Here is a 26959-nt window from a genome sequence, read left to right as displayed (position 1 = left end):
TTTCCCATTTCCACAAACTTCAAAGTGTTTCCTTTCAAATGGTATCAAGAATACACATATATTTGCTTCAGTTCCTAAGCCACAGGCAGTTAGATTTGGCTATGTCATTTTTGGCGAAAATTGGAAGAAAGTGTCCGATCCTTAAGAGGTTTTTAAGAATCACTTACGTGGAGTGTACCTACATTTTCATTGCAGTGATTTGGATACCAATGCAACACAACAATACTGTTGGTGTCTTTTCAAAACATTTTTGTTTCTCACACAGTACTCACCTGACCATTGCATTGTGTGGTAACAATAGATACCCAATACTTAGTCACTAGTGAAAGTCTACACACCCCTTGCACAGTCTTCACATTTTGCTGCCTAAATCCCCAAAAATGTACATTTGGGAGGGGGGGGGGATTTCTACCCCAAAAAATGTATCAACAACATTGCCTTCATTCCACATTACAGGCCTGTATGAAAAGGTAACAGGGAGGAAGCCTGATTTAAAAAAAAATCCACTCCAAATCATCCGTTCTGTTTGCAATAAGGCAATACTGCAAGACAACACAAAACTACAGGTTTGGGTCAAATTGAACACAATACAGAGCTATGGGTATGCTTGTCATTGGCAGAAACTGGGGAGTTTGTCCAGATGAAAAAAAATATATAAAAGGAGCAAAGCCCAGGTAAAAAGTTAGAGGAAAACCCACCTCAGTCTTCTGGAAACCTAACCCTGGGATCAAGTTTTATTTTTCAGTGTACAACTACACAAATGAATAAAGACACACCAGAATGGCTTTCCAAGAGGTGTTGAGTGTTCTTGAAAATCTGGGACCAGGTTTGAATATCGCTGTCCGTCATTGATTCCCAACCAAATTTACTGAGCTTGAGCAATTTTGACAACAAAGGATATACACTGAGTTTACAAAACATTACGAACACCTGCTCTTTTTTGTTGGTTGTAATTACACTTTTTATTGTTTCCTTTCACAATATAACAACGCAATTGAATTACATTTAACACTAAGCAATAACTTGACAGACATGACTATAAATACAATAAAGAAGGTAGAAAAGGAAACAAACTTTAAATTGTTCACCCACAACCCCCTCCTCATCTCCATAACAGCTATTACAACAAAATGATTTTTATTTTCATTTATTTTCTCTTTTTTCTTTTTAATTAAAAGACCCCACCCCTACCAGTCATCTATGTACAGTATGTCTGTAGTCTACCAGGCCATTACATATTGTTTTCTCTTTCTATCTCGGAGAGAAAATGTCCCCAGATGTCAGAAAAGTGATTGAGTTTGCCGTGAATTTTATAAATCAATCTTTCATATGAAGCCGTTTCTGCTAAGGCTATTGTGTACCATTCCTTATACGAGGGAGGGTTCTTCTCCCTCCAGTGTCTCAATGACTCTTTTGGCTGTGGTTAGAGCAACCTTCAGCCAGTTTAAACACAAGCTTCTCAGTCTATCAATATCCTGATATTCAGGATTTCCAAGTATTGTGGTACCCGGAATATCCCCAATATTTTCCATTTCCTTCTGCCAAAAGGTACGCAAGCTGGGACAGTCAGAGAACATATGGATCCCATCACCTGTAACTGACTGACATCTCCAGCGTTGGTTGGATTCTGTCAAACCTATTCTGTTCAACCTCAGAGGAGTCCAATCAATCCTATTGAACACTTTATAGACTGACCAGGTGAACTTGACACAACTGCGGGAATCATTGGAGTCAACATGGGCTGACACGAGGGGGGTTACGTTGCCCTAAAAGTTGGTAGAATCGTATTCAAAATGATTCACAGCCGTAATGGCTGCATAACAAGGTGTAAGACATATTTTTTTTTTTATGTATTCATTTAGAAAATATAATTTGGAAAATGTAATTTTCCTTCACTTTGAAAATGTAGAGTATGTTTCAAATTCCAAAGAATCCAAAATACAGGTCACGAGTATTTATTAGGTAATTATGTCACACAGTAAAAAAAAATACCGGATTAATAGGGACAGTAAAATGAAGTATTGCAATATTTGACATTTAATTCACACTGTAAACTTCATGGCTGTGTTTACAGGCTATTAAATGTAAGATCAGTCAAAGGGTGATGGTGCCAGCCACTCCACTCAATCTCGTGTACCTCTCTCACTGCATAGTAACATCTCTTCATAAATTACATTTAAACATAGGTGGTCTGGTTATATTGGTATCATGATGTAAAGTTCAAATTCTGACAAGATGTTGGTCTAATTCTGTCCTCTCCAATTTGTAAAATGACGAATGTGGGACAACTATTAAAAAATACTATAAATTAGTTACATACAATCATCAAACACATTAGGAAAATCTTGTCCTGTACATCTCTTCAGACACATACCAATCTAGTCAGTTTATCCAGATTTTAGAGATAGTATTCAAAGAAAAATAAAGCAGAAACCCTGCCACCTGTTTTGGTAAACACTCTCGAATTGATTAACAGAGCTATGGATGCAGAGACTGACCATCCATGTTTTTTTGGAGGCTATACAGCATTTGTTTACAAGAACATTGTTTGCAATCAATGAAGTAAACAAAACAAGCTTATATTTGGGGTTCTGATGGGTTACGACAGTTGTTCTAAGCTCATGCATAAGTTATATTCTTCAAGAATCAATGGCTAAGTGTCATTCTTTTAAAAGTCCTGAAATGGATTTGGCAATCGCCTTTAAGGGCCAAACCCAAATGTAAAATCTCTGCACATACCTCACATTTTAGTGCAAATCTCAGATTAAAACCAATGCATTTAGGCAACGTGTTAACGCATGTGTATTAAATTCGGATCTGGCCATAAGTGTGCAATGTCAGTTTGTGGACTTTTGGGGTGTTAGTTGATAGTGACCCCACCACCTCTCTGCCTGTTGAACAAAGGGTATCAAGTCCCTCCCTCTGTCTCACTTTTCTTCTCTCTCGCTCTCTCTCTCTCTCTCGCTCTCTCTTTCTCTCTCATTCCCTCTATCCCTTCCTCTCAGTGCATTTCAGCCCTGTCTGCAACTATATCCCTCGGTGGGCACACCGGGCCGGTCATGCTCGTCGCTTTCACAGATTTACGCAAGAGCTGAGCAGCAGGGGACTTGTCTCCACGGTGACACTAGCTGTCAAGCCAGTCGCATTCTGCTAGCCGAGGAGTCACAGCTGAGGAGTCGGTGACGAGCAGTAATGAAGACATTCCTTCAGACCCGCTTTTAAACCACTAGATGTCAGTGAATAGGAGACAGGGGAAAGTGTCAGATAGTGTGCCGCTCTAGAGTTACACTATCCAGTATGGTCAGGCTCTGTTGACCATTATAGCATATATAGCATCTGAGAGCCTCATTGGTACATTTAGAAAGGCCTGGGGAGGGGGATTAAGTTATGAGTAGGAAATACTGGATTGGCTAAATTGTCCATGTCGATGGGCCAACAAAAGTGGGGAAAAGAGAAAGTCATTAAGAATTCTATATTGTTCAATCTTTATGGTATTTTTAATCAGGGGGAGGAGTGGTGAGGGGGTCATCCGGCCAGTTGTTAGGGCATGCTTATTCACTGGCTATTAATAGCTCTGATATGAAACATGGGAACTGAATTAATGAATATAGTACGTACATGTATGTGTCATGGTTGGGGTCAGTTCAAATTGAAGGCCGTCAATTCAGGAAGTAAACTGAAATTCCAAGTGTAGTAATTGAAAAAAGGCATAGAGTATATTGCCAATGACTTCTTAATAAACTGAAAAGTAGAAGCTATTTATTTCATCACTTTTTCCTTTTACCCCCAATTGTTTTAAACCTTTAACCCCAACCCTGATATATAAATGTAGGTCAAGAAAAAGTATCCTATTACATTAACATAAATATGGTACATTAAAATACTATACTTACTTTTTTTTAACTAGGCAAGGCAGTTAAGTACAAATTCCTATTTGAAATGACGGCCTAGGAACAGTGGGCTAACTGCCTTGTTCAGGGGCAGAACGACAGATTTGGGGATTGTCAGCTCGGGGATTTGATCTTGGAACCTTCTGGTTACTAGTCCAACGCGCTAACCACTAGGCTACCTGCCTCCCCACTATATTTTATATAATGTGACATAATATAATGACAAAATAAATCTAACTAGAAATGGAAGAAGGAAAGAAAACAAAGAGCATAACCCAGAGTTGCTTTTTTTAGCCTCTGGGCCAGGCCCTTTGCATGTGATTTAAGGCTTGCACACATAGCCCCGAATGTGGATCTAACGTTAGTTTTAGGGACCACCCGCAGTAGACCCCAGACTGCCAACATTTTCCACTTGATTCTACATGTTAAATTGGTGCACATTCGGGTTAGCAGATTACGTTCAGAGGTGCTAAGCACTCTCGGCCAGCAAACGCTATTGGTGCGTCTGAGCCCTTAATGGTAGTGTGAGAGGTGATGATTGGGGCAGCGGTTACATACACGAGGTGCAAGACAAAGTGCTAGAAAAGCAGCAGATGTTGCTACGCTCACGGCATAGTTTCCCTCTAACATGACAAGTATTCCACAAGTTTAATACGTCGACCGATCCCATGGTAAAATAAACCCCTTTCACCACTCCACCTTCTCACCCTCTCTTGTCTCCCCCACCTTATCACTCTTGCCTCTCACGTCGTTTCCTTGGAATCCTCATTGGTTTCAAGTGACAGCCTCTCCCCCTCTCTCTCTCTCTCTCTCCCCCTCTCCCTACCTTCCTCCCTGGTGGGTGGGTGACTTAAGTGCCAGGAGAGCTTTGAATAAAATAAAAAAAGAGAGAGAGAGAGAGAGAGGGAGAGAGAGAGAGAGAGAGGCAGAGAAATAAAAGGAATAAGCACAGCAAGCCCTCAGACTTCCAGCCCGAGACGAGAAGGCACTGGGATAGCCACTGGGATAGTCATGCCTGAAGCCGCCGATGATGCAGGTATGCACCTGATGGATCATTCATTTGAGTCAGTATGTGGAAAGTGTTTCTGTTAGAGAGTGCATATCTCAGATGTAAGGCTGTAAAGCGCTAAATTGTCAAATGCGAACGGGTGTTTTACATAGTTGTTGGATATTTAGATCATTGTTCATTTGTTCTGCAAAAGTGGCGTACTGTAGACACATTGTTGCAGTGTTGAACGTGCATTCGGATATGTATTTCCGTCAATGTCCATAGAGTTACTTTACTGTTAGTGAAGACTACTTCATAGCGAACTCTGTCCAAATATGGAGAAAGGAGTGGGATGTGTCTCCAAATTCCTCACAGAAATGCTTCATTTGACCGTCATAATTGTTGTCTTCTCACGAATTTAGCAAATTGAGTTGTCAATTTACTAAACAGTTTCTAAAGTGATTGTTTTGAGCAAATGCATAGCTAATATGACTGCGTACGGCACTGAATATGAATGAAAATACATTCAATGCCAGAGCAATTTCCGAACAGTGCACACTGATGTAATTTATAATACTGTTAGTAAGCTGCAGTACATTTCTTAAACCAGACTGCACGGAATTTGGTTCCAGCTAGCAACAACCTGATGTGAAAATGTACTGCATATCTTAGGTTGGAGAGGACCAACACATTGGTAGAGGTAGAGCTTAGCACATACTGTATGTCATGTCAGAAGATGGGAGAGAGGAACAGATGGCAGGTGCAAGGGAAGTGGTTTGAGAGACTAGTTTGTCTGAGAGAAATTACTACACACACAGGGGGTCTAACCTCACTGCCTTCTCAGTTTCGTCACTGCAGCACAGCTTGAACTTGATCCAGATAATTACTATTGGTGTATGACACTATAGGGTGACCAAATGCCTGTGTTCAGAATCAGATGAGCTAATCAGGTGATGCAGTCATAAGCGATGTGTAGCTTACATATGCCCTAGGAAACTGATGATGTGTACAAGTTTAAAAGTGCAGGCTCTTGCACATGGAAAATAAATTATTATACGTGAAGGCTTTACTATGGAAAACTCAGCAGCCGTCAAGTTTTATCAAATAAATTGTACAGTATCAGGGGGAAGTTTTGTAAAAAAATAAATAATGCTAATTATGAATAGTACAGTTCTGTGTAAGGCGCATTCTGTTATTTCATACAGATACATGCCCCCTCAAAAGGTTCAAAAAACACACAAAAAAACATACAAAATGTTGACTATAAGCTCTGATATATTGATACCATGACAAACCCGGAAATTGTATTGGTATGAGACTTAGAAATGTAACAAATTGAGCTGACATCACAACCAATGGATTGCAACACTATCTACTCTATAATTTACTATCTGATATGTGGCCATAACACTTATGTCAATTCAGGCTACTAGTTACGTGTCCAGAAGTACGTTTATTTTAATCGCTCCTCAGTTTTTACCAAATATTACAGCTCATACAAAAGCACATACCTCACCGATATTCACACATTTTCTGTACCTGTCCTGAAAAACACAGAAACATTTTCTTTCAAGGTTTACTTTCATGTGTTTTTGTTCCACATTTGCTAGCTGGTTTCGCTCCAGACCTTTGATTTATACACAAATGCATGCGAGGGAAGGCACACTTTGGGAATTAATGCCTGTCTTGGAAGATTTCATTTCCTGGTTACTTGGCACGACTGTCGGAACGTTGGGAAATATACTGTTGTTTATGATAATGTAATTTCGCTGATGACAACATAACGAAAATAAGCTTGGTAGCATCATGGCGTTTGAATCCCAACTTTTCCTACCTATCAAAGTCAGACTGACACTTAGTAACGCAATAACGTTTGGGTATGTCATGACTTCAATCGTGTCATAAAACTTCAAGCACTATATTTAGTGATGTGTGTCTATGGCAGATTTCAATATATGGTTGGCTTCCTCTCCTCTGAGGAGCGATCTGTCCTCCGTTTTAACATCCACGTTGACCAAGTGTTACCGTAAATCACAACGCTGACGGTAACCTGAGAGAGGGACTAGAAAACCCGAATGTGAGAGGGAGATGAGTTTTAAAGACACCACGTGGATTTCAAGACAGGCCGATTGGCCTTGTCGTTCTGTCGTCGCTGCTCGACCACTTTTTTCCTCAGACAGAAAATCTCTATATTTCTTTGACACGTATCGCTGTCTGTTTTTACACGGTGTGAGTCTTCAATGACAGTCTATGAAGTCTTGAAATGTAATACACATTAAGCACTACTAAGTTTTGAAGCTCCCTTACCTTTGTGAAGGCCTATTACCACATGTCCAAGATTTCCAGACCCCTGTCCTACCGTCTGTCACCTATGAAACGGTGACCACTGTAACACCCATAAACTTTCACCTCCTTCCATCTACTCTCGTTCTCCCAGAGCCATCCTTTTTCACCCTGAATTTACCGGTGGTCGGGCCTTAAGATAGATGTGATATCCCCTTGCCACGTCTGAACCCCCCGCCCCCATCTTAGACCTTTCTTGGCCCCGTCCTCACTCAACCGCTAACCTTTGACTGCACAGCTCAAATAACCACCACCCTCCCTGATTGACGGGTTCCTGTACATTAGGCTTACCAGAAAAAAAACCTCTAAATATAATATCATCTGGAAGGACAGATACAAACAGTTTATTTCAGTATGAAAATACTCTGAAAATGTGAAAATACATTACAGTTTAATAACAAACTTCTGCCATAAAGAGTTTTTTTTAAACAGGAAATACCCATTTGTACCAAGTATTTATGCAGTTTATAATCATTCATAAACAATTGGCATACATCGGGGCAGCTTTTCTGCCTGTCACTTTAGCTACTCAGGATACAGAATAATCTACTCTGTGTATATTTTACCCGTTTGTCCTTCAAACTACTTATCAATGCCTTGGGGGGGGGTCTTGCATTTCTGTGTCGTTCCATTATTAGGTAACCACAAGACCATTTCTTTCTTTTTATCACTGATCTCTCTCTTCCCCCTTCTCCCAGTTAAAAATATCCCGACTTCACCTCTAACCTTTTTCCTCATCTACATTACTCCATCCACATTAATATGATATCGCGCCGGCATATAAGGTTTTATCGTGTCCAACTTGCAATATAATTTGCTATAAATCATGATCTAATCCTCTTTCTGTCTCTGCAGATGTAGGATCTTGTAGTGTATTTGAGGTTTAAAAAGGCTTCTGAAGTTAGTAATATCCACTTAGAAATGTCCGAAATGTCCCTCGTGAAAATGTATCAACCCCGACAAAACTGTCCATTAATTACAATCAATATAATAATTCATTTTTTCCTGTTGCTGCTGTAGCAAACTGGCTCAAATTAAGATCTTTCATCTGTACTTTTTCAAAGAAAATATAGTCCAACCCTTCCTATTTTAACTAGTTTCTCATCCCACTCTTTCCCGACTCCTCTCTCAAAAACTTGACAGGTCTGCTTTCAACGTAAGCGGAGAGAGATAGGGACAGAGCAAAGGATTGCAGGTAGCCTAGTGGTTAAGAGCATAGGGCCAGTAACCGAAAGGTTGCTGGGTTGAATCCCTGAGCCAACTATGTGACAAATCTGTTGACATGCCCTTCGACAAGGCACTTAACCATCTGGATAATAGCTCTTGCTAAAATGTCAAATTAAATGTAGAGATGACAGTTTGTTGGCCATAATTCCTTTCATCTTTGCAAAACATTATGGCAGCAAAATGAACTCTTCATCATCCTCTCTCATGTTTCCTGTACATCTTTATTTTGTTTTCCTCAACATGGCTTGTGCAATGCACTTCCTGAAAGCATAAAAAGGAAAAGGTTGGCACTCTAAAAACATCGTTATTCCACCTCTTGCCACTATTACATTTTTGGGCCATATTGCATTGCATTGAATTGATTGCGTTTGAAGGCATTCTCTCGATATGATGTCACTCTTTCAAGACATAGAGTGCCTTCAAAAAATGTTGATTTTTTGTTGTGTTACAGCCAGGATTTAAAATGGATTCAAATGTCGATTTTGTTTCGCTGGCCTACACACAATATCCCATAATGTCATAATTATTAAAAAAAGGAAATGCTCAAATGTCTTGGGAAATGGCAAACCTAAATAAGTTCAGGAAAAAAAAAAAACTTAATTAGTTGCTTGGACTCACTCTGTGTGCAATATGTGTTTAACGTGATTTTGAATGACTACCTCATCTCTGTGCCCTGCAACTACAATTATCTGTAAGGTCCCTCAGTCGAGCAGTGAATTTCAAACACAGATTCAACCACAAAGACTAGGGAGGTTTTCCAATGCCTCGCAAAGAAGGGCACCTATTGGTAGATGGGTAAAAATTTGAAAAAAGCACACATTCAATATCTCTTTGAGCATGGTGCAGTATCAACGCACACAGTCACTACAAAGATGCAGTCATCGTTCCTAATTCAGTTGCTGAAAAGGAAGGAAACTGCTCAATTACAGAGTTTAACGGCTGTGATATGAGAAAAATTAAGACGAATCAACAACATTGTAGTTATTCCACAATACTAACCTAATTGACAGAGTGAAAAGAAGGAATCCTCTACAGACTAACAAATATTCCAAAACATACATCCTGTTTGAAACAAGACACTAAAGTAATACTGCAAAAAACATTCTGTCCTGAATACAAAGTCTTTTGTTTGGGGCAAATCCAATAGAACACATTACTGAGTACCACTCTCCATATTTTCAAGCATAGTGGTGGCTACATCGTGTTATGGGTATGCTTGTAATCGTTAAGGATTGGGAAGTTTTTCAGCATAAAACAATTAAGAGAATGGAGTTAAGCAGAGGCTAAATCCTTGAGGGAACCCTGGTTCAGACTGCTTTGCACCAGACACTGGGAGATTAATTCACCTTTCAGAAGGACAATAACCTTAAACACAAGGGCAAAGCTACGCTGGAATTGCCTACCAAGAAGACAGTGAATGAGTGGCCGAGTTACAATTTTGACATAAATGTACTTGAAAAACTATGGCAAGACCTGAAAATAGCAATGATCAACAACCAATTTGACAGAGCTTGATGAATTTTGAAAAGGAATAAAGGGGAAATGTTGCACAATCCAGTTGTGGAAAGCAATTAAATAGTCTTACCCAGAAAGACACACTCTTGTCATCGCTGCCAAGGGTGCTTCTACAAAGTATTGACTCAAGGGGTGTGAATACTTATGTAAATTATATATTTCTTTAAAAAAAAATTCTATACATTTTCTAAAAATTCTAAAAATCTGTTTTCACTTTCTCATTATGGGGTATTGTGTGTCGACGGCTGAGGGAAAAAAATATTGAATCAATTTTGAATTCAGGCTGCAACACAACAAAATGTAGGCTTATACTTTACCTCCTTATCTGTCTTGTTTCTGCCAAGGCTCTCTCCATGGCAACTCACAGTGAGCTCCAAAGGTATTGGGACAGTGGCACATTTTGTTGTCGTTAGGGCAACAGACCAGGAGAGATGTCTGCCTCCCCCATGTAGGATTCATAAATCCTATCACCAGGACTGTCGTTTGAAATCCCATTGATTTACCACAAGGCTTAATCGTCCTCCAGATGCGGCCATAAAAGACGCCATCGAAGTGTCTGTGTATGGCCATGTTGCACCAGATCACATGCTCTTAGCTAAAGATAGCAAGACTGTAACTAAATATACCGTATCTGTTTCTATGTACATATTTAAAATAATTGTATGATATGGGCTGACTATTACATCAGTCCCGGCCTAAAGTTCCTATTGGCTCAAGGCCAAGGTGGGCAAGGTCAAGGGGGGCTGATTAGTGGGTGGAAGGTCCCTTGAGAGGTCAGAGGCGTGACCTGTAAACAGACACTTCACACCTCCAAGGCAGAGAGAGCCCTTCCTCACGCAGCAGACTGGCCATAAATGTAATCAACTGGAGCTGAGGGGGAGAGGGGTTTTAACAGCTGCCCCTCCAAATTAAAAGAACTTGCACTCAAAGGACCATTCAGTCACTGTCCCAATAGTTTTGGAGAATTGCATTGGATTGATTGCTTTTGAAGGCATTGTTCCCAATATGATGTCACTCTTTCGTATGTCTTGAAAGAGTGACATCATATTGGAAACACCGCCTTCAAAAGCAATCAATTCAATGCAATTCTCCAAAACTATTGGGACAGTGACTGAATGGTCCTTTGAGTCCAAGTTCAAAAAGTATTGACACCGCTTGACATTTTGTTGTGTTGCAGCCTGGATTTAAAATGGATTCAAATGTAGATTTTGTGTCGCTGGCCTACACACAGTGTGTAAATAACCTCCCTATCATCACGACAAAGCGTTTCTCGAATGAAAAGTAAATAAATTAGTTGTATGAATAAATCCTATTATCAGGACGGTCATTTAAAAAATCACATTGATTTACCACAAGGCTTAAACATTCCTCCAGATGCGTCCATAAAAGACGCCTTATAAGTGTCTGTGTATGGCCATGTTGCACCAGTGCTACAGTAGATCACATGCTCTGAGCTAAAGATAGCAAGACTGTAACTAAATATACCGTATCTGTTTGTATGTAGGCCGTCATTGTAAACAAGAATTTGTTCTTAACTGACTTGCCTAGTTAAATAAAAGGTACAAATAAATAAAAGGACATATTTTAAATCATTTTATGGTATGGGCTGGCTGACCCCTATTAAATCAGACCAGTGGTGTGGCTACGATCCGATCGATGTTCCTTATACTAGGTACCTTGTAGCCCTCAGGCTCGGTCTTGATCATGTGGCCGTCTTGCTTTGGCTTGTGTACTCCTGGTCTGCAAGGTGCAAGGTCAGCTGCATTCCAGTGCTCTTAGGGTTACGGAGAATTTGGCTGTGATGAGACGGGTGGGACCAGTTGGCCACCTTGAGGAGCAGTTGCCCATTGCCGCTTAGCCGTCCCATTCGCGCTGTGCTCTTGGGGGCTGTGACAAGGGGACTGGTCGTGGTCTCCTTGACTTTAGATCTTGTGAAGGATGTGGAGGTGGCGTCCCTCACGGATGTTGCAGAGTTTCTTGAGGCTGCACTTCTCTGCTGAGTGCTATCGGTCACATCTGGTGCAGCGCTCCTCCTCGTCTAGGAGTACATAGAGTAGGGCTGGAGCTAGTCCTTAAACTTATGTTGAAGTGGCGAGGCTGGCTTTCCCCAGGGTGGACTCTGGTCGTTTCCGTGGAGAGCGTTAGTGCCCCATCTCTTCTGTGGGCAAACGCTCACGCCTCTCTCTGGTTCGCTTGTGCCCTGCCCTCACACTCTGCCTCGATCTGGAGCCAATTCGCTAGGTCTGTGAGATCCGGACACTCACCATCGAGCTGGCAAGGATGGAGAATCTGCGGAGACCCTTTGGATCATCCAGGCGGACGTCAGCAGCATTCATCGTGTGGGCAATCTGCCCAAGTGCCAGGTTGTGTGGGTGGCCCCACTGCTGCCCAGGGGTATGCATCGCTGCTGTGTAGGGAGCTGGATTCTTTTTGATATTTTTTGTTTGTTTGTTGGACATATAAAGAAATACAAAATTACAAATGTAACAGGTACATCATTTTATCCCCCTGTACCTATTGAAACACCTCCCTTCTCTTAACATCAAAAGCAGCATATATATACATAATTAAATACATGTAAAAAATATATATATATGTATATGTTTATATGCACATATGTACACATACAGTATATATACATAATTAAATACATGTAAAAAATATATATATATGTATACGTTTATATGCACATATGTACACATACAGTTGAAGTCGGAGGTTTATATACACCTTAGCCAAATACATTTAAACTCAGTTTTTCACAGTTTCTGACATTTAATCTGAGTAAAAATTATTTATTTCAGCTTGTATTTCTTTCCTCACATTCCCAGTGGGTCAGAAGTTGAGAAACACTCAATTATTATTTGGTAACATTGCCTTTAAATTGTTTAATTTGGGTCAAACATTTTGTGTAGCCTTCCACAAGCTTCCCACAATAAATTGGATGAATTTTGGCCCATTCCTCCTGACAATACCAATACCTTGACTTTGTTGTCCTTAAGCCATTTTGCCACAACTTTGGAAGTATGCTTGGGTTCATTGTCCATTTGGAAGACCCATTTGCGACCAAGCTTTAACTGATGGCTTGAGATGTTGCTTCAATATATCCACATAATTTGCACCAGTCCCTCCTGCAGCAAAGCACCCACACAACATGATGCTGCCACCCCCGTGCTTCACGGTTGGGATGGTGTTCTTCAGCTTGCAAGCCTCCCCAATTTTCCTCCAACCACAACGATAGTCATTATGGCCAAACAGGTATATTTTTGTTTCATCAGACCAGAGGACATTTCTCCAAAAGTATGATCTTTGTCCCCATGTGCAGTTGCAAACCATAGTCTGGCTTTTTTTATGGCGGTTCTGGAGCAGTGGCCTCTTCCTTGCTGAGCGGCCTTTCAGGTTATGTCGATATAGGACTCGTTTTACTGTGGATATAGATACTTTTGTACCTGTTTCCTCCAGCATCTTCACAAGGTCCTTTGCTGTTGTTCTGGGATTATTTGCACTTTTCGCACCAAAGTACGTTCATCTCTAGGAGAGAACGCATCTCCTTCCTGAGAGGTATGACGGCTGCGTGGTCCCATGGTGTTTATACTTACGTACTATTGTTTGTACAGATTAATGTGGTACCTTCAGGCGTTTGGAAATTGCTGCCAAGGATGAACCAGACTTGTTGAGGTCTACAATAGTTTTTCTGAGGTCTTGGCTGATTTCTTTTGATTTTCCCATGATGTCAGCAAAGAGGCACTGAGTTTGAAGGTAGGCCTTGAAATACATCCACAGGTACACCTCCAATCGACTCAAATGATGTCAATTAGCCTACCAGAAGCTTCTAAAGCCATGACATAATTTTCTGAATTTTCCAAGCTGTTTAAAGGCACAGTCTACTTAGTGTATGTAAACTTCTGACCCACTGGAATTGTGAGTTATAACAGTGAGTAACAGTGAGTTATAAGTGAACAAAAATCTGTCTGTAAACAATTGTTGGAAAAATTACTTGTGTCATGCACAAAGTAGATGTCCTAACCGACTTGCCAAAACTATAGTTTGTTAACAAGAAATGTGTGGAGTGGTTGAAAAATGAGTTTCAATGACTCCAACCGAAGTGTGTGTAAACTTCCGACTTCAACTGTACATATATACATACATATACACAAAAATACAATTAAAATATCACAACATACTGTCCCTTCCCTCCCACACCCTCTTTTTGTGGCCACAATTCTTACTCCTGATCACTAGAAGGCAACTGTTCAAAAAGGCTGACGTCTCAATAAAAAGTCATCAGTACAACCTCTCAAAGTATTTCAAAATGGTGTATAAAAAAAGGGTATAAAAGACCTGAGATCTTTCAACCAGGCTGATACCGTGGGAGGTTTGGAGGATTTGCAATTAAGCAAGATCTTCCGGCGGGCTATGAGGGAAGAAAACACTACAGCATTTTCTTTACTTTTAGTGAGACTAGGCAACAATGACAGAACTCCAATAGCTATCAAAAGGACAAGGCTGCAGGTCGATATCCTGAATTTTAGAGAGAGTACTAAAAAAGGATGGCCAATACTCAGAAAGCTTAGAACATGAATAAAAGATCATGGATGTGGTGTGCCGAAGTGATTGAACATCTATCACGTGTAATTTGTGTCAGGGAGAAATGTTGTATGTTTTTCTTTGGCGTAGTGAATTCAGTGCAAGACCTTGAATTGAATTCAACTCAATCGAGCACATGGGGATGTGGAGTTAACCCTACGAAGGGCCTCCTCCCATCAGTCAGTTCAAGTTCACTACCCGTTTGTCTTGACTTTGTTTTTTGGAGAGGGTTCAGGGGAAAGCATAATGTCATATAATCTAGAAATCTCTACTAGCAATGTCTTGGGAGGTAGTTGAGGAAAGGTGGGAAAATGAAAGCGAACAAAGTTGCGGGCTTGAAAACAACGAGATCATTAAAACTGGCAAACTTCCCATCTAAAAATACATATTTGAAACATACCACACCTCTCTCTCGCCACAAAACAAAAGCCTGGTCGAGTTTGGAGGGCAAAAATAGGTGGTCGTTTCAGATGGGGCTTAGATAGGTCTACAATGTCGACCAAATGGTCACCAGATCTTCAAAGTAGAGAGCACAATGGGGTTTATAGTATACTTTGAAGGACACAAGGAGCACAAGTAAGAGCAGAAAGGGAGGATGATTGGCAAGAGTGTGCTTCTAATGAGCACCAGTTGGTACCTGGAGCATTACATCAGACCATAATCTTTTGAATATTGGCTTCCCGATAATTAAAAAAAAGTACATTTGGAAGTGCCAATCCTCCATCTTGTCTCCTTCTTTTAAATATTGCTCTACGTATCCTAGGTGATTTGCCTTCCCATATAAAATGACTGATGAGCCTATCCAACTTGGTAAACAATGATTTCGGCAGAAAAATCGGAAGACATTGAAAAACGTATAGAAAATAAGGTACAATTTTCATTTGAACAGATTGGATTCTGCCAGCTAAGGGGAGAGGCAGACTATCCCAGCGGTGTAAGTCTGCTCTAACTCGTGTAACTAGACTGGCAAAGTTAGTTTTATGGAGGGTAGCCAGAGAATGTGTTATATTCACGCCTAAATAGTAAAAACCAGAGGGCGACAGATGGAAAGGCAGGGCTCCAGGGGGAATTTGCTTGGCAGCGGCGGGGTTGATCGGAAAACACAAACTTTTCTGAATGTTCCATTTGTAACCTGAGAATGATCCAAATGTGTTTAAAATATGCCGTATGCTATCGACAGAGTTCACAGGGTTAGTGATGTGTAATAGTGGATCGTCTGCATGTAGTGACACTTTGTGTTCTTCACCAGCTCAGTGGATTCTCGTGAATGATGATCATTTTAAGGCCAAGTAAAGCGGTTCCATCATATCTGCAAAAAAGGAACGGGGACATGGGGCGACGTTTTTGAATGTTGAAAGTTGGTGTGCACGCTAGCCGTAGGAGCAGAATAGAGGAGACGTATCCATGAGATGAAATTGGACCCAAAACAAAATCTTCACAAAATCTTCAATAATCCCACTCCTCCCGGTCGAAAGCCTTCTCCGCATCAAGAGAAACAACAATTCTGGGGTCTGGAGAGACAGGAGCGAGTGTAATGCCCAAAAAGACGGCGTACATTGGAAAACGGTTGTCGCCCTTTGATGATCATCAGACATGACACCCTGAAGGCAGGGTTCCAACAGGCATGCTAGAACCTTAGCTAATAGTTTAACATCGGCGTTCAAAGTGAAAAGGGCTGATATCCACTACATTCCGCCGGATCTGGATCTTTCTTGGGTATAAGTGATATGTAGGCTTGAGTTAGCGTCGGGGGGGAGAGAGCCATGTGATAACGAGTCGGTGAACATATCTGATAGTAAGGGGGAGAGTTGATCTGAGATTTGTTTTTATAAACATGAATGGGGAATCCGTCAGGGCCTTGCCACTTTGCATTTAACTTTAGACCCTTGGTTATCTCATCTAGCTGCAGAGGGTTGTCCAGAACTTTACTCATGTCCATATCAATAGATGGAATATCCAAGTTGTTTAAAAAGTTGCCATTTCCGTATGCGTAAGAGTTCCATGTCACCAGTCTGACTGGAAATCCCATAACGTCAAATGAAGAAAAAGGAAAAGAGAGAGAGGAGCAGCATGAAGAAACAACAACATCTGAATAATACATTTAAAACACTTTAGAGAAACAGAAACAGAGCACAAGAATCTTTGGATAATGCCAACATAATGTTCAATGGCCATAATGTAAAGCCCACTAGGTGCTGCCACATGGCTGAGATAATGAGAAACATTCGAAATTAACCAGTAGGCTATGAAAAGGGTCATCTCCTGTCTTGGTACATTTTTACAAACGTCCTTAGGTGGACACAATTAAATAACAGTATACAAATGGACAACTAGCATTTTGGATATATACAATTAAGCACACAAACCATGGGTCTAAACTCTTCAGGTAAGTGCAACGATTTAACAAGAGTGAAATTAGAAGAGAAGAGTGATAGTTTTAGACTCCAATGTCGTAGTGGCGTCCAAGATAAAGTGAATGTGACTGAGGACCATCAGTGAGCAACATCACCAATTAAGGCCAACCTAAACCACGGTAGTTCAAAATGTCCATCAATAACATTTAAAAATACAATTAAAAAAAACGTTATACATCAAGGAGAGCCCCAATGAAAAAATGCATTTATATATACACACATATCGGTAGACAGGATCGGTGTCTAATTTGCGAGTAACAGTATCCAAAATAGCCTACAGGTTGCCAAACTACCATGTGGGCTATAGATTGCCATAAGTGGAACAGCGAAATCAAAGCCTTAGTCAAAATTTTAAAAAAGCAAAATGCTGCGCTTTCAACAGCGATTGTCTTTGATTAAGAAACTAAATGAGATCAAATTGAAGTTTAAAGTACAGTGAGACAGCATACTATGTCACTGTCAACAACAAATTAGTTATGTGCCGCCTCAAACATACCTACTCTAGCCGGCAAATGTTGGCATAGGATTATTTCACGAGAAACGGATCGATAGATAGCCATAGATGTATGTAGCTGTGTGTCCACACGGTCACTGGGACTAACTTTACTCACAAACTACAGGCAGGTGAGTAATCGATTGTATTTGAAATATCGCGAAAGACCTGTTGGGTCTGCATGTTTTTATTTCCCTGACATATTTGCCATGTGTTCCCGATTGTAGGCTATGCCTCGTTATTGGGCTACAATCCACAGCGAGGCTATTTATGTTTTTAAGCTATTGATCCTATGCTGCTAAATTATAGTCCTTTTCATGGTGTAGTAGGCTATTCTGAATGATTTCATTTATTTCTGAACAGACAGCAGTAAGTCTATAACTTTGGCAAATGTATTCCAATGAATCAGGGGTGCCGCAGTTCCTTCAGAACCCTTTACACGGCTATGGTTCTGTTCTCTAAGGAAATAAATGATGGTCAACGCTGGAGAGATGAGAGCTGCAGGCTCATGTCTACCAGAGCAGACAGTGAGAAAGAACATAGAAAGTGAATCTCATTCTAGTAATGTAAGAGATACTGGCGCAATTCTCACAAAGCCACGGCCACGCGTTGGTCTCAAACATAGGTTACAATGTTGCGCAAATCAGAAACCTGGGCCAGGGCTGAAAATCTACTTTTCCACATGATGTTTTTTTTGTTGGGGGCAGGATAATTAACAAAGAGGCAACTCAAATTAACCTCTTCATCCTACCCCCTCCTTTTTCGAACATTCTGTTAAAAATTGCGCAACATTTCAGCGTCCTGCTACTCATGCCAGGAATATAGTATATGCATATGATTAGTATGTGTGGATAGAAAACACTCTGAAGTTTCTAAAACTGGTTAAATCACGGCTGTGACTATAACAGAGCGTGTGTTTCATCGAAAAGCGCAAGAAAAACTGGTCACTGAAAGCTGAAAAAAGTATCCATACGCCCCTTTCATGTGTTGTTTAAAGGAAAATTTAATATGGACACGGATGCAATTCCTACAGCTTCCACACGATGTCGCCAAAAACGTCATTTTCATTGACAAAAATCCTTTGAGACATTACCAATAGATCCGTCATTCCATCCAGCCTACAACAATCGATTTTGGAAGATTGAAAAATGGACATTGTTTTCTTGAGTAGCTGCTATTAAATACAGATCGCCCAGTGATCAATTTGATCGCTTATTAACGTTTACAAATACCTAAAGTTGGGTTACAAAAGTAGGTTGAAGTGTTTTCTCAAAGAATATAGGCAACTTATATAATTTTTAAAAATGACGTTGCGTGTTGGAAGAGAGCTTTTTTCCTGAAGCAGACAGGCTATACAAATGGATATTTTGGGCATTCATGGACGGATTTAATCGGGAAAAAGACCAATTTGTGATGTTAATGGGACATATAGGAGTGCCAAAAAAGAATATCATCAAAGGTAATGAATGTTTTATATTTTATTTCTGCGTTTTTGTGTAGCGCCGGCTACGCTAATTCTTTTGTTTACGTCGCCTTCAGGCATTTTGGGGTGTTGCATGCTATCAGATAATAGCTTCTCATGCTTTCGCCGAAAAGCATTTTAAAAATCTGACTTGTTGGCTAGATTCACAACGAGTGTAGCTTTAATTCAATACCCTGCATGTGTATTTTAACGAACGTTTGAGTTTTAACGAGTACATTTAGCATTTAGCGTAGCGCATTTGCATTTCCAGGTGCCTACTTGAGACGTCTTCGTCCCAAGTAGGATCAAGAAGTTTTAAAAATATTTTTCTTGTCACGAGAGGTACCGGATCCAACAAAACAGTCCAAAACGGAGAAGTGCCAGAACCTGTTCTGCTCAAATGAAACACGAACTCTGTTCCTTGCCTCAGGCTGCACAGGCTGTTCTTTCACTAAGCGATCATATTTTCACCCATCAGACTATTCTCCATTTAATCTCGTCTTTACGAATATATTACATTCGTTTTGATTTAGAATAGCCCGCTAACAAATAGGCAAGAACAGGGGCAAGACTAAAAATACATGTCCTCCATATACACTGGAATAGTGAATGGAAGCCACTTTTCCGCAGGAACATTTTTCACTCATGTTGGGTAGGCTACTCCGGTTCTGGTAATTTCGCTGCATCACAGGTGATATACCACTCAAACTCTCAATGCCATGGGCTGTCCAACTGTGTTCCTGCTGCTACCAAGTGCTTAATTTGGGAAACCAAGTGAAATCTGTATGGGAACATCAATAGAAACATATTTAATGAAACTGTTGACATCTCTCTGAAAGGGCAACCAGTGAAGAACAAACACCATTGTAATTACAACCCATATTTACTTTTGTACATAATTATAACACTGGACATAGCTATACTATGACATTTTAAATGTGCCTATTCCTTTGAAACTTGTGAGTTTGATGTTTACTGTAAAAACGTTATTGTTTATTTCACTTTTGTTTATTATCTATTTCGCTTGCTTTGGCAATGTTACCATATGTTTCCCATGCCAATAAAGCCCATTTGAATTGATTTGAATTGAGTTGAAAGCAATGAAGGAGAGAGGGGAGTAGATGGAAACTCATGGTGGAGAGATATTCTTTAATTAAAGGTAATGTGTCAGTCTATTAATGATGACATTTCAAAAAAATACCCTATTACTAGGCTATTCGAAATCTAAAACTAATTCACTATAAATGTAGGCTAAATCTGCCAATTTTTGATTTAGGCTAGACCATTTATTTACCAAAGATATCTTGAATCAGTATTTTTTTCTGCTGTGTGTAATATGTGACTGGCTATGTATTGTATAAGGGCACAATCATTATTTTTAATTCTGGATTTTGTCAGGAAAGCTGCAGAAGGACGAGTAGGCTACAATTCCCCATCGTTCATCAGAGCAATTTTGACGGCCAGCTAGCGAAAAAGTTTGAGAGGGTTTATCTAATGTTCCTTCGTTAGATTTGAGCTCATCTTGCTCTGGCTAGCATTAGTTGTTGATCTTGTTGTTGTTGAGGTGCATAACTGAGGGAGAGAGAGCTTACCTTTTCATTGTTGTTTGATCAATGGGACTGTAAAGTTCCCAAATCTAAAAGGACTCCTGTGGTATTGACATATTTTCAGAAATCAATTCGGGTGAATTTTGTGGCTTTTGGCGAATGCGTTCTAATGATGTAAAGTAGTGCTGTTGCAACTGCCTTTAAACACACAGTCCAGCCTCCCAGGTGGTGCAGTGGTTAAGGGCGTGGGGCGACGCACAATTGGCCTAGCGTCGTCCGGGTTAGGGAAGGCTTGGTCGGTAGGGATGTCCTTGTCTCATCGTGCACCAGCGACTCCTGTGGCGGGCCGGGCGCAGTGCGCGCTAGCCAAGGTTGCCAGGTGCACGGTGTAGCCTCCGACACATTGGTGCGGCTGGCTTCCGGGTTGGATGCGCGCTGTGTTAAGAAGCAGTGTTAGCGATGAGACAAGATAGTAGCTACTACAACAATTGGATACCACGAAATCGGGGAGAAAAAGGGGTAAAAAAAAACAAGAAAAAAAAAAAAACACAGTCCAGTTCAAAGTGAATGATGGTGGGGCAAATGGCTTGTTTTTTTATAAAGGCCTACTGTAAACTTGACCGATACTGGACCAGACCGATGTTTTTATTAGGTTTTATTTACTGCAGTGTCTATTAAATTGTCCAAACGCACGGCCGCTTTCCCACTCTGTATTGCTGTAGAATTGTCACAAATGCCTTAGAATATATAATTCCCAGACATTCTAAGAATTTATGAAAACGTGAAAAAGACCATATTTAAGCTCTCGCTTATCAGAAAATGTTTTTCAAAGTATCGTATTCTTCCTGGGGGTGTATATGAACAGATTTGAATAACGTTTCATGCTGCTAAAATGCTGTCAGCTCCACTTTAAATATTGACGCCACAAATGTGTTATTTGTACAGCTCTTTATTACAAATGTTGTTATTTGTTTCATTTGACTGTGTAAAACCCAGCAGCACTAGTTGTATCTCTGAGAGTGAGGTGTCTACAGTATATAGCATTTTGCAAAAAAAAAACATGATTATTTGTCTCTCTAAAATGAAACCATCAAGTGATACAGTACATGTCTGTCATTGAACAACCCCGTGCCACGTTTAGAAAGTGAAAAAGCGCGCCCATCTCTGATGCATTTGAGCATTTCAATGTTTAACTTCATCAAAAGTATGACCCATACAATATATATAGGGCCTATTGGATGCCCACGTCTGTAAGTGATCCACCAGGTATCAAACCAGGGAGCGTGACTCTATGGACTGCATTGGTCCATTGAGCTGAGGCCTAGGCATTAGCTTTGGTAGCCAACACAAATCCTTAAGTCTATAGCGAAGTTATACGTCATGCAAGCATGTTTCACCAAACCACCTCTTCCTCACGTACATCTTCACGAAGCTATTGGAGGAGACTGACCAATCAGTGGCTAATCACTTTGGAGCCAGAAGTGTCAAAAAGGGTGCTACTCTATAGCTGAAGTTCATATGGACAACCTAAGACAGGTTGCTAATCAGTGACTTAATGCTCACTGGGTCAACAGTCCTGTCACAGTTCACTCCGGTAGTGAATTTGAGACGTTAGTAGGGCTGTGGGGGTCATGACATTTTGTCACCAGTAACTGTCATGCATTGCTGCTCTGCTTGTGTGGCAAGCAGGTTAGGACATATCTAATCAATGGAAGATGTCATTAAAATTACAGAATTAAAAGTGAAATGAGAGGGAAAGGCTACGACGACCAAAAGCCAACAGGTAGGCTGCTATTTATAATCCAAATGGAGTTGTTGTTATTTGTTATTTCTCTCAGTTTGATGCAGTCAAGACAGGTACTATAATCGGATTGGATGATAAATAACAAGCCAGAAGCTTTTTATTTTATTTGTATCTCCCCTTTATTTAACCAGGTAGGCTAGTTGAGAACAAGTTCTCATTTACAACTGCGACCTGGCCAAGATAAAGCAAAGCAGTGCCACACAAACAACAACACAGAGTTACACATGGAATAAACAAGAGTACAGTCAATAACATAATAGAAAAATAAGAAAGTCTATATACAGTGTGTGCAAATGTTGTGAGGAGGTAAGGCAATAAATAGGCCATAGTAGCGAAGTAGTTACAATTTAGCAAATTATCACTGAAGTGATGAGATGAGCAGATGATGATGTGCTAGTAGAAATACTAGTGTGCAAAAGAGCAGGAAAGTAAATAAAAGCAATATGGGGATGAGGTAGGTAGATTGGGTGGGCTATTTACAGATGGGCTATGTACAGCTGCAGCGATTGGTTAGCTGCTCAGATAGCTGATGTTTGAAGTTAGTGAGGGAAATATAAGTCTCCAGCTTCAGCGATTTTTGCAATTCGTTCCAGTCATTGGCAGCAGAGAACTGAAAGGAAAGGCGGCCAAAGTATGTGTTGGCTTTGGGGATGGCCAATGAAATATACCTGCTAGAGCGCGTGCTATGGGTGGGTGTTGTTATCGTGAACAGTAAGCTGAGATAAGGCGGAGTTTTACCTAGCATCGACTTATAGATGACCTGGAGCCAGTGGGTCTGGCGACGAATATGTAGCTAGGGCCAGCCAACTAGAGCATACAAGTCACAGTGGTGGGTGGTATAAGGTGTTTTGGTAACAAAACAGATGGCACTGTGGTAGACTGCATCCAGTTTGCTGAGTAGAGTATTGGAAGCTATTTTGTAAATGACATCGCCGAAATCGAGGATCGGTAGGATAGTCAGTTTTACGAGGGTATGTTTGGCGGCGTGAGTGAAGGAGGCTTTGTTGCGAAACAGGAAGCCGATTCTAGATATCATTTTGGATTGGAGATGTTTAATATGAGTCTGGAAGGAGAGTTTACAGTCTAGCCAGACACCTAAGTATTTGTAGTTGTCCACATATTCTAAGTTAGAACCGTCCAGAGTAGTGATGCTAGTCGGGCAGGCGGGTGTGGGCAGCGAACGGTTGAAAAGCGTGCATTTGGTTTTTACTAGCGTTTAAAAGCAGTTGTCGACCACGGAAGGAGTGTTGTATGGCATTGAAGCTCGTTTGGAGGTTAGTTAACACAGTGTCCAAGGAAGGGCCAGATGTATACAGAATGGTGTCATCTGTGTAGAGGTGGATCAGGGAACAACCCGCAGCAAGAGCGACATTGTTGATGTATACAGAGAAAAGAGTCCGTCCGAGAATTGAACCCTGCTGTACCCCCATAAACTGCCAGAGGTCCGGACAACAGGCCCTCCGATTTGACACACTGAACTCTGTCTGAGAAGTAGGAAATTACTTTTAAAGTGAGGAAATTACTTTAAAGTGAGGAAATTACTTTTAAAGAACGACCAGGCATCCTCGACTGACGGGATGAGGTCAATATCCTTCTAGGATACCCAGGCCAGGTCGATTAGAAAGGCCTGCTCACAGAAGTGTTTTAGGGAGCGTTTGACAGTGATGAGGGATGGTAGTTTGACCGCAGACCCAAAGTGGATGCAGGCAATGAGGCTGAGTGTGATCGCTGAGATCTTGATTGAAAACAGCAGAGGTGTATTTGGAGGACAAGTTGGTCAGGATAATATCTATGAGGGTGCCCATGTTTACGGATTTAGGGTTGTACCTGGTGGGTTCCTTGATAATTTGTGTGAGATTGAAGGCATCTAGCTTAGATTGAAGGACTGCCGGGGTGTTAAGCATATCCCAGTTTAGATCACCTAACAGAACGAATTCTGAAGATAGATTTGGGGCAATCAATTCACGTATGGTGTACAGGGCACAGCTGGGACCTGAGGGGGGTCTATAAACAGGTGGCAACAGTGAGAGACTTATTTCTGGAGAGATTCATTTTTAAAATTAGACGCTCGAACTGTTTGGACATAGACCTGGAAAGTATGACAGAACTTTGTAGGCTATCTCTGGAGTAGATTGCAACTCCTCCCCCTTTGGCAGTTCTATCTTGACAGAAAATGTTGTAGTTGGGTATGGAATTCTCAAAATTTTTGGTGACCTTCCTAAGCCATGATTCAGGCAAGGACATCAGGGTTGGCGTAAAACAAACTTGGGGAGGAGGCTTCTGATGTTAACATGCATGAAACCAAGGATTTTTCAACAAATGAGAGTGCCTGGGGACACGCAGGGCCTGGGTTAACCTCCACATCACCCGAGGAACAGAGGAGTAGTAGGATGAGGGTACGGCTAAAGGCTATCAAAACTGGTCGTCTAGTGCGTTGGGGACAGAGAATAAAAGGAGCAGATTTCTGGGCGTGGTAGAATAGGTTTAGGGCATAATGTACATAGAGGGGTGTGGTGGGGTGCGGGTACAAGGGAGGTAAGCCCAGGCACTGAGTGATGATAAGAGAGGTTGCAACCCGCTAGTTATGCTGGGTGAAGTCACCGCAATCAGCTAAGACATTAACAGAAGGTAAAATGGGCAGAGAGGGTCGGTTAGCTACACACAGGGCCTGAGTTCGATAAACAAAAATAAACAAAATGGAGTACCGTGATTAATGAACAGTCCAGCAGGCATAAGCTATGTAGCCAAGTGATCATAGGGTCCAGTGAACAGCAATAGATGGAGCAGGGAAGCCGCGGGGTAGTTGCGCCAGCACGAGGGAGACTCGACGATTAAAGTTAGCAGGCCGGGGTTAGTAGTAGCTTCTGCTCTGACGTCCGGCAAAGGCCGGTTGAGGGCACAGAGGATAGCTGACCAGTCATGGTGGTATGGCGGGGAGCCGTGTCGACAAAGGATCTGGGCCAGATGGCGAAAGAGGTATTGTAGTTGTAGTACATGCCCTGCAAATATTGAGTGTAAAAAACATTATGGCAGTTTGATATGCTGCTTGTGTATTCATTCCCATATCTGCTACAAATAGAACGTCATCCTGTTTTGGTCACGCAGAAAACGCACATGGCTAGCTAGTTGGGTACAGCAGGTTCTACCATTTTTGATAGCCTGTAATCAGTAGTTATTACTTCTAAGTAAAATACATTTTTGGGTCGATTCTTGTTGTTTGGTTTACTGTTTCAATTGTTGTTGAGATTGTATTTGATAATCAATGCAAAATAGTCTACTTTGATGAATAGCCATATAAATCCTATAGGAACCAAGCGACAACACTCCTCCCACGACTGTGGAGGGATACGGCTTGTCTCAATTTTCAGGTAGTAAAAACGCACCTTGAATGCCAGAGTTTATTACAAGGAGCTACCCCTTTTGTGACATAAAACAACATTCCATCACTCCGAATCTTACGTCTCCATAGAGTTTGTAGTAAGCGTCACTCACTCATTCAAACACACCGCACGGTCCCTCTCTCTCCCTTTCTCTACAGCTCTGGTTAATAAAGCAGCAAAAACAATTAGCTTTTCTGCTGCTTCCCTCACGCAAATCGGACCAAATTAATTCATGCATTTTGGGTCCAGGGCTTTCCCGTGTCCATTTTGGAACGGGACCTCTGACTACCATCACTATCAACTCCTCATCATTCAAAATATTAAAATTCATAGTGTTTAGAGAGTGATTAGAGGTTCATAAAGCACTGAGTACCTGGCCATAGGAAAGGGCCGTTAGCAAGTCAGGTAGGCTACCAATCAATAGCATTCATTTGCGCAGCTTTGGATGGGATTACCGTGACCTACGATCACATGAAATTTGACTGTGGTCATGACCCCTGACTGCTGGTGTGGCAGTGATACGGTCATCACGATAGCCCTACACCCGTAACCCAGGGATCACCAGAGGCCGTCATATGTTGAACTAAGTCATGCCCTCAGTGACTCCAACCTATCAGAGGAGTTTCGTTTTTTTTTTCTTAATTGGGGAAAGTAGGTGTTATGAAGTCTCAGTATCTCTTTTACATCGGGAATACCACATACTAAATCATAATCTCAAGTATGGATACAATGTGAGTTGGTGTTAGTGCCCCAGCTGTGCCATGGCACTAGGACTGTAGTAGCCTCCATTTCCCTAATGCCCTGGACTCTTCTGGCATACTGAAGAGTGTTTTACAGATTTACACCTACTCCTCTAACAGGGTATCAGGGGCATTCACACCACGATGGTAGCCAGATAATACCCTGCTGTCTGTATTATCCAATTACTTTGTATTGCAGGATGTATTTTTACATAGATTTTTGAAGCAGATGTAAAAAAAAAACTAAAATGTGAGCAATGTACCTAAAGGTGTTATGTGATAACCATTCATTCTATCTGATACTTACCTAAACACACGGAAGTCAACACAATACCTGGTATCAAACAGTGCATTATGAAACCGAAAGAAAGAAAAGTTGGTAACAAAAGTTACAATTCATGTAAAATGTCATGACCAGACAAAGACACCAGGTAAAAAGCAGACTGTGAAACAAAGTGCCATCTGAGAAGAAGAACGTACGGATGGTCAACGTATATGTTTTAGATCGATCAAAGGTCTTCCTGGATTGAATCCGAAAATGTCTTTGAAAAATGTACTTTAGCAAGAGC

General features: G+C 41.0%; 1 protein-coding gene across 4 annotated transcripts in view; it reads left to right on the top strand.

The window, feature by feature from the left end:
- Nucleotides 1-4500: 4500 nt before the first annotated feature.
- LOC139368187 (myosin-binding protein C, fast-type-like) overlaps nucleotides 4501-26959 on the top strand; it is a 51534-nt gene continuing 29075 nt past the window's right edge. Inside the window, exon 1 of one of the 4 annotated variants that reach the window (XM_071106823.1) lies at nucleotides 4501-4926. Coding sequence is in view for 2 of the 4 variants with exons in the window: in XM_071106822.1 (XP_070962923.1) it covers nucleotides 4902-4926 (25 nt within the window). In the remaining 2 variants the exon portion in view is untranslated. The remainder of the gene's footprint in view (nucleotides 4927-26959) is intronic. The other 3 variants (XM_071106824.1, XM_071106822.1, XM_071106821.1) reach the window with 3 other exon arrangements.

This window comes from Oncorhynchus clarkii, chromosome 16 (assembly GCF_045791955.1).
Source record: "Oncorhynchus clarkii lewisi isolate Uvic-CL-2024 chromosome 16, UVic_Ocla_1.0, whole genome shotgun sequence".
Lineage (NCBI taxonomy): Eukaryota > Metazoa > Chordata > Actinopteri > Salmoniformes > Salmonidae > Oncorhynchus > Oncorhynchus clarkii.
This window is presented reverse-complemented; position numbering and strand designations above follow the sequence as displayed.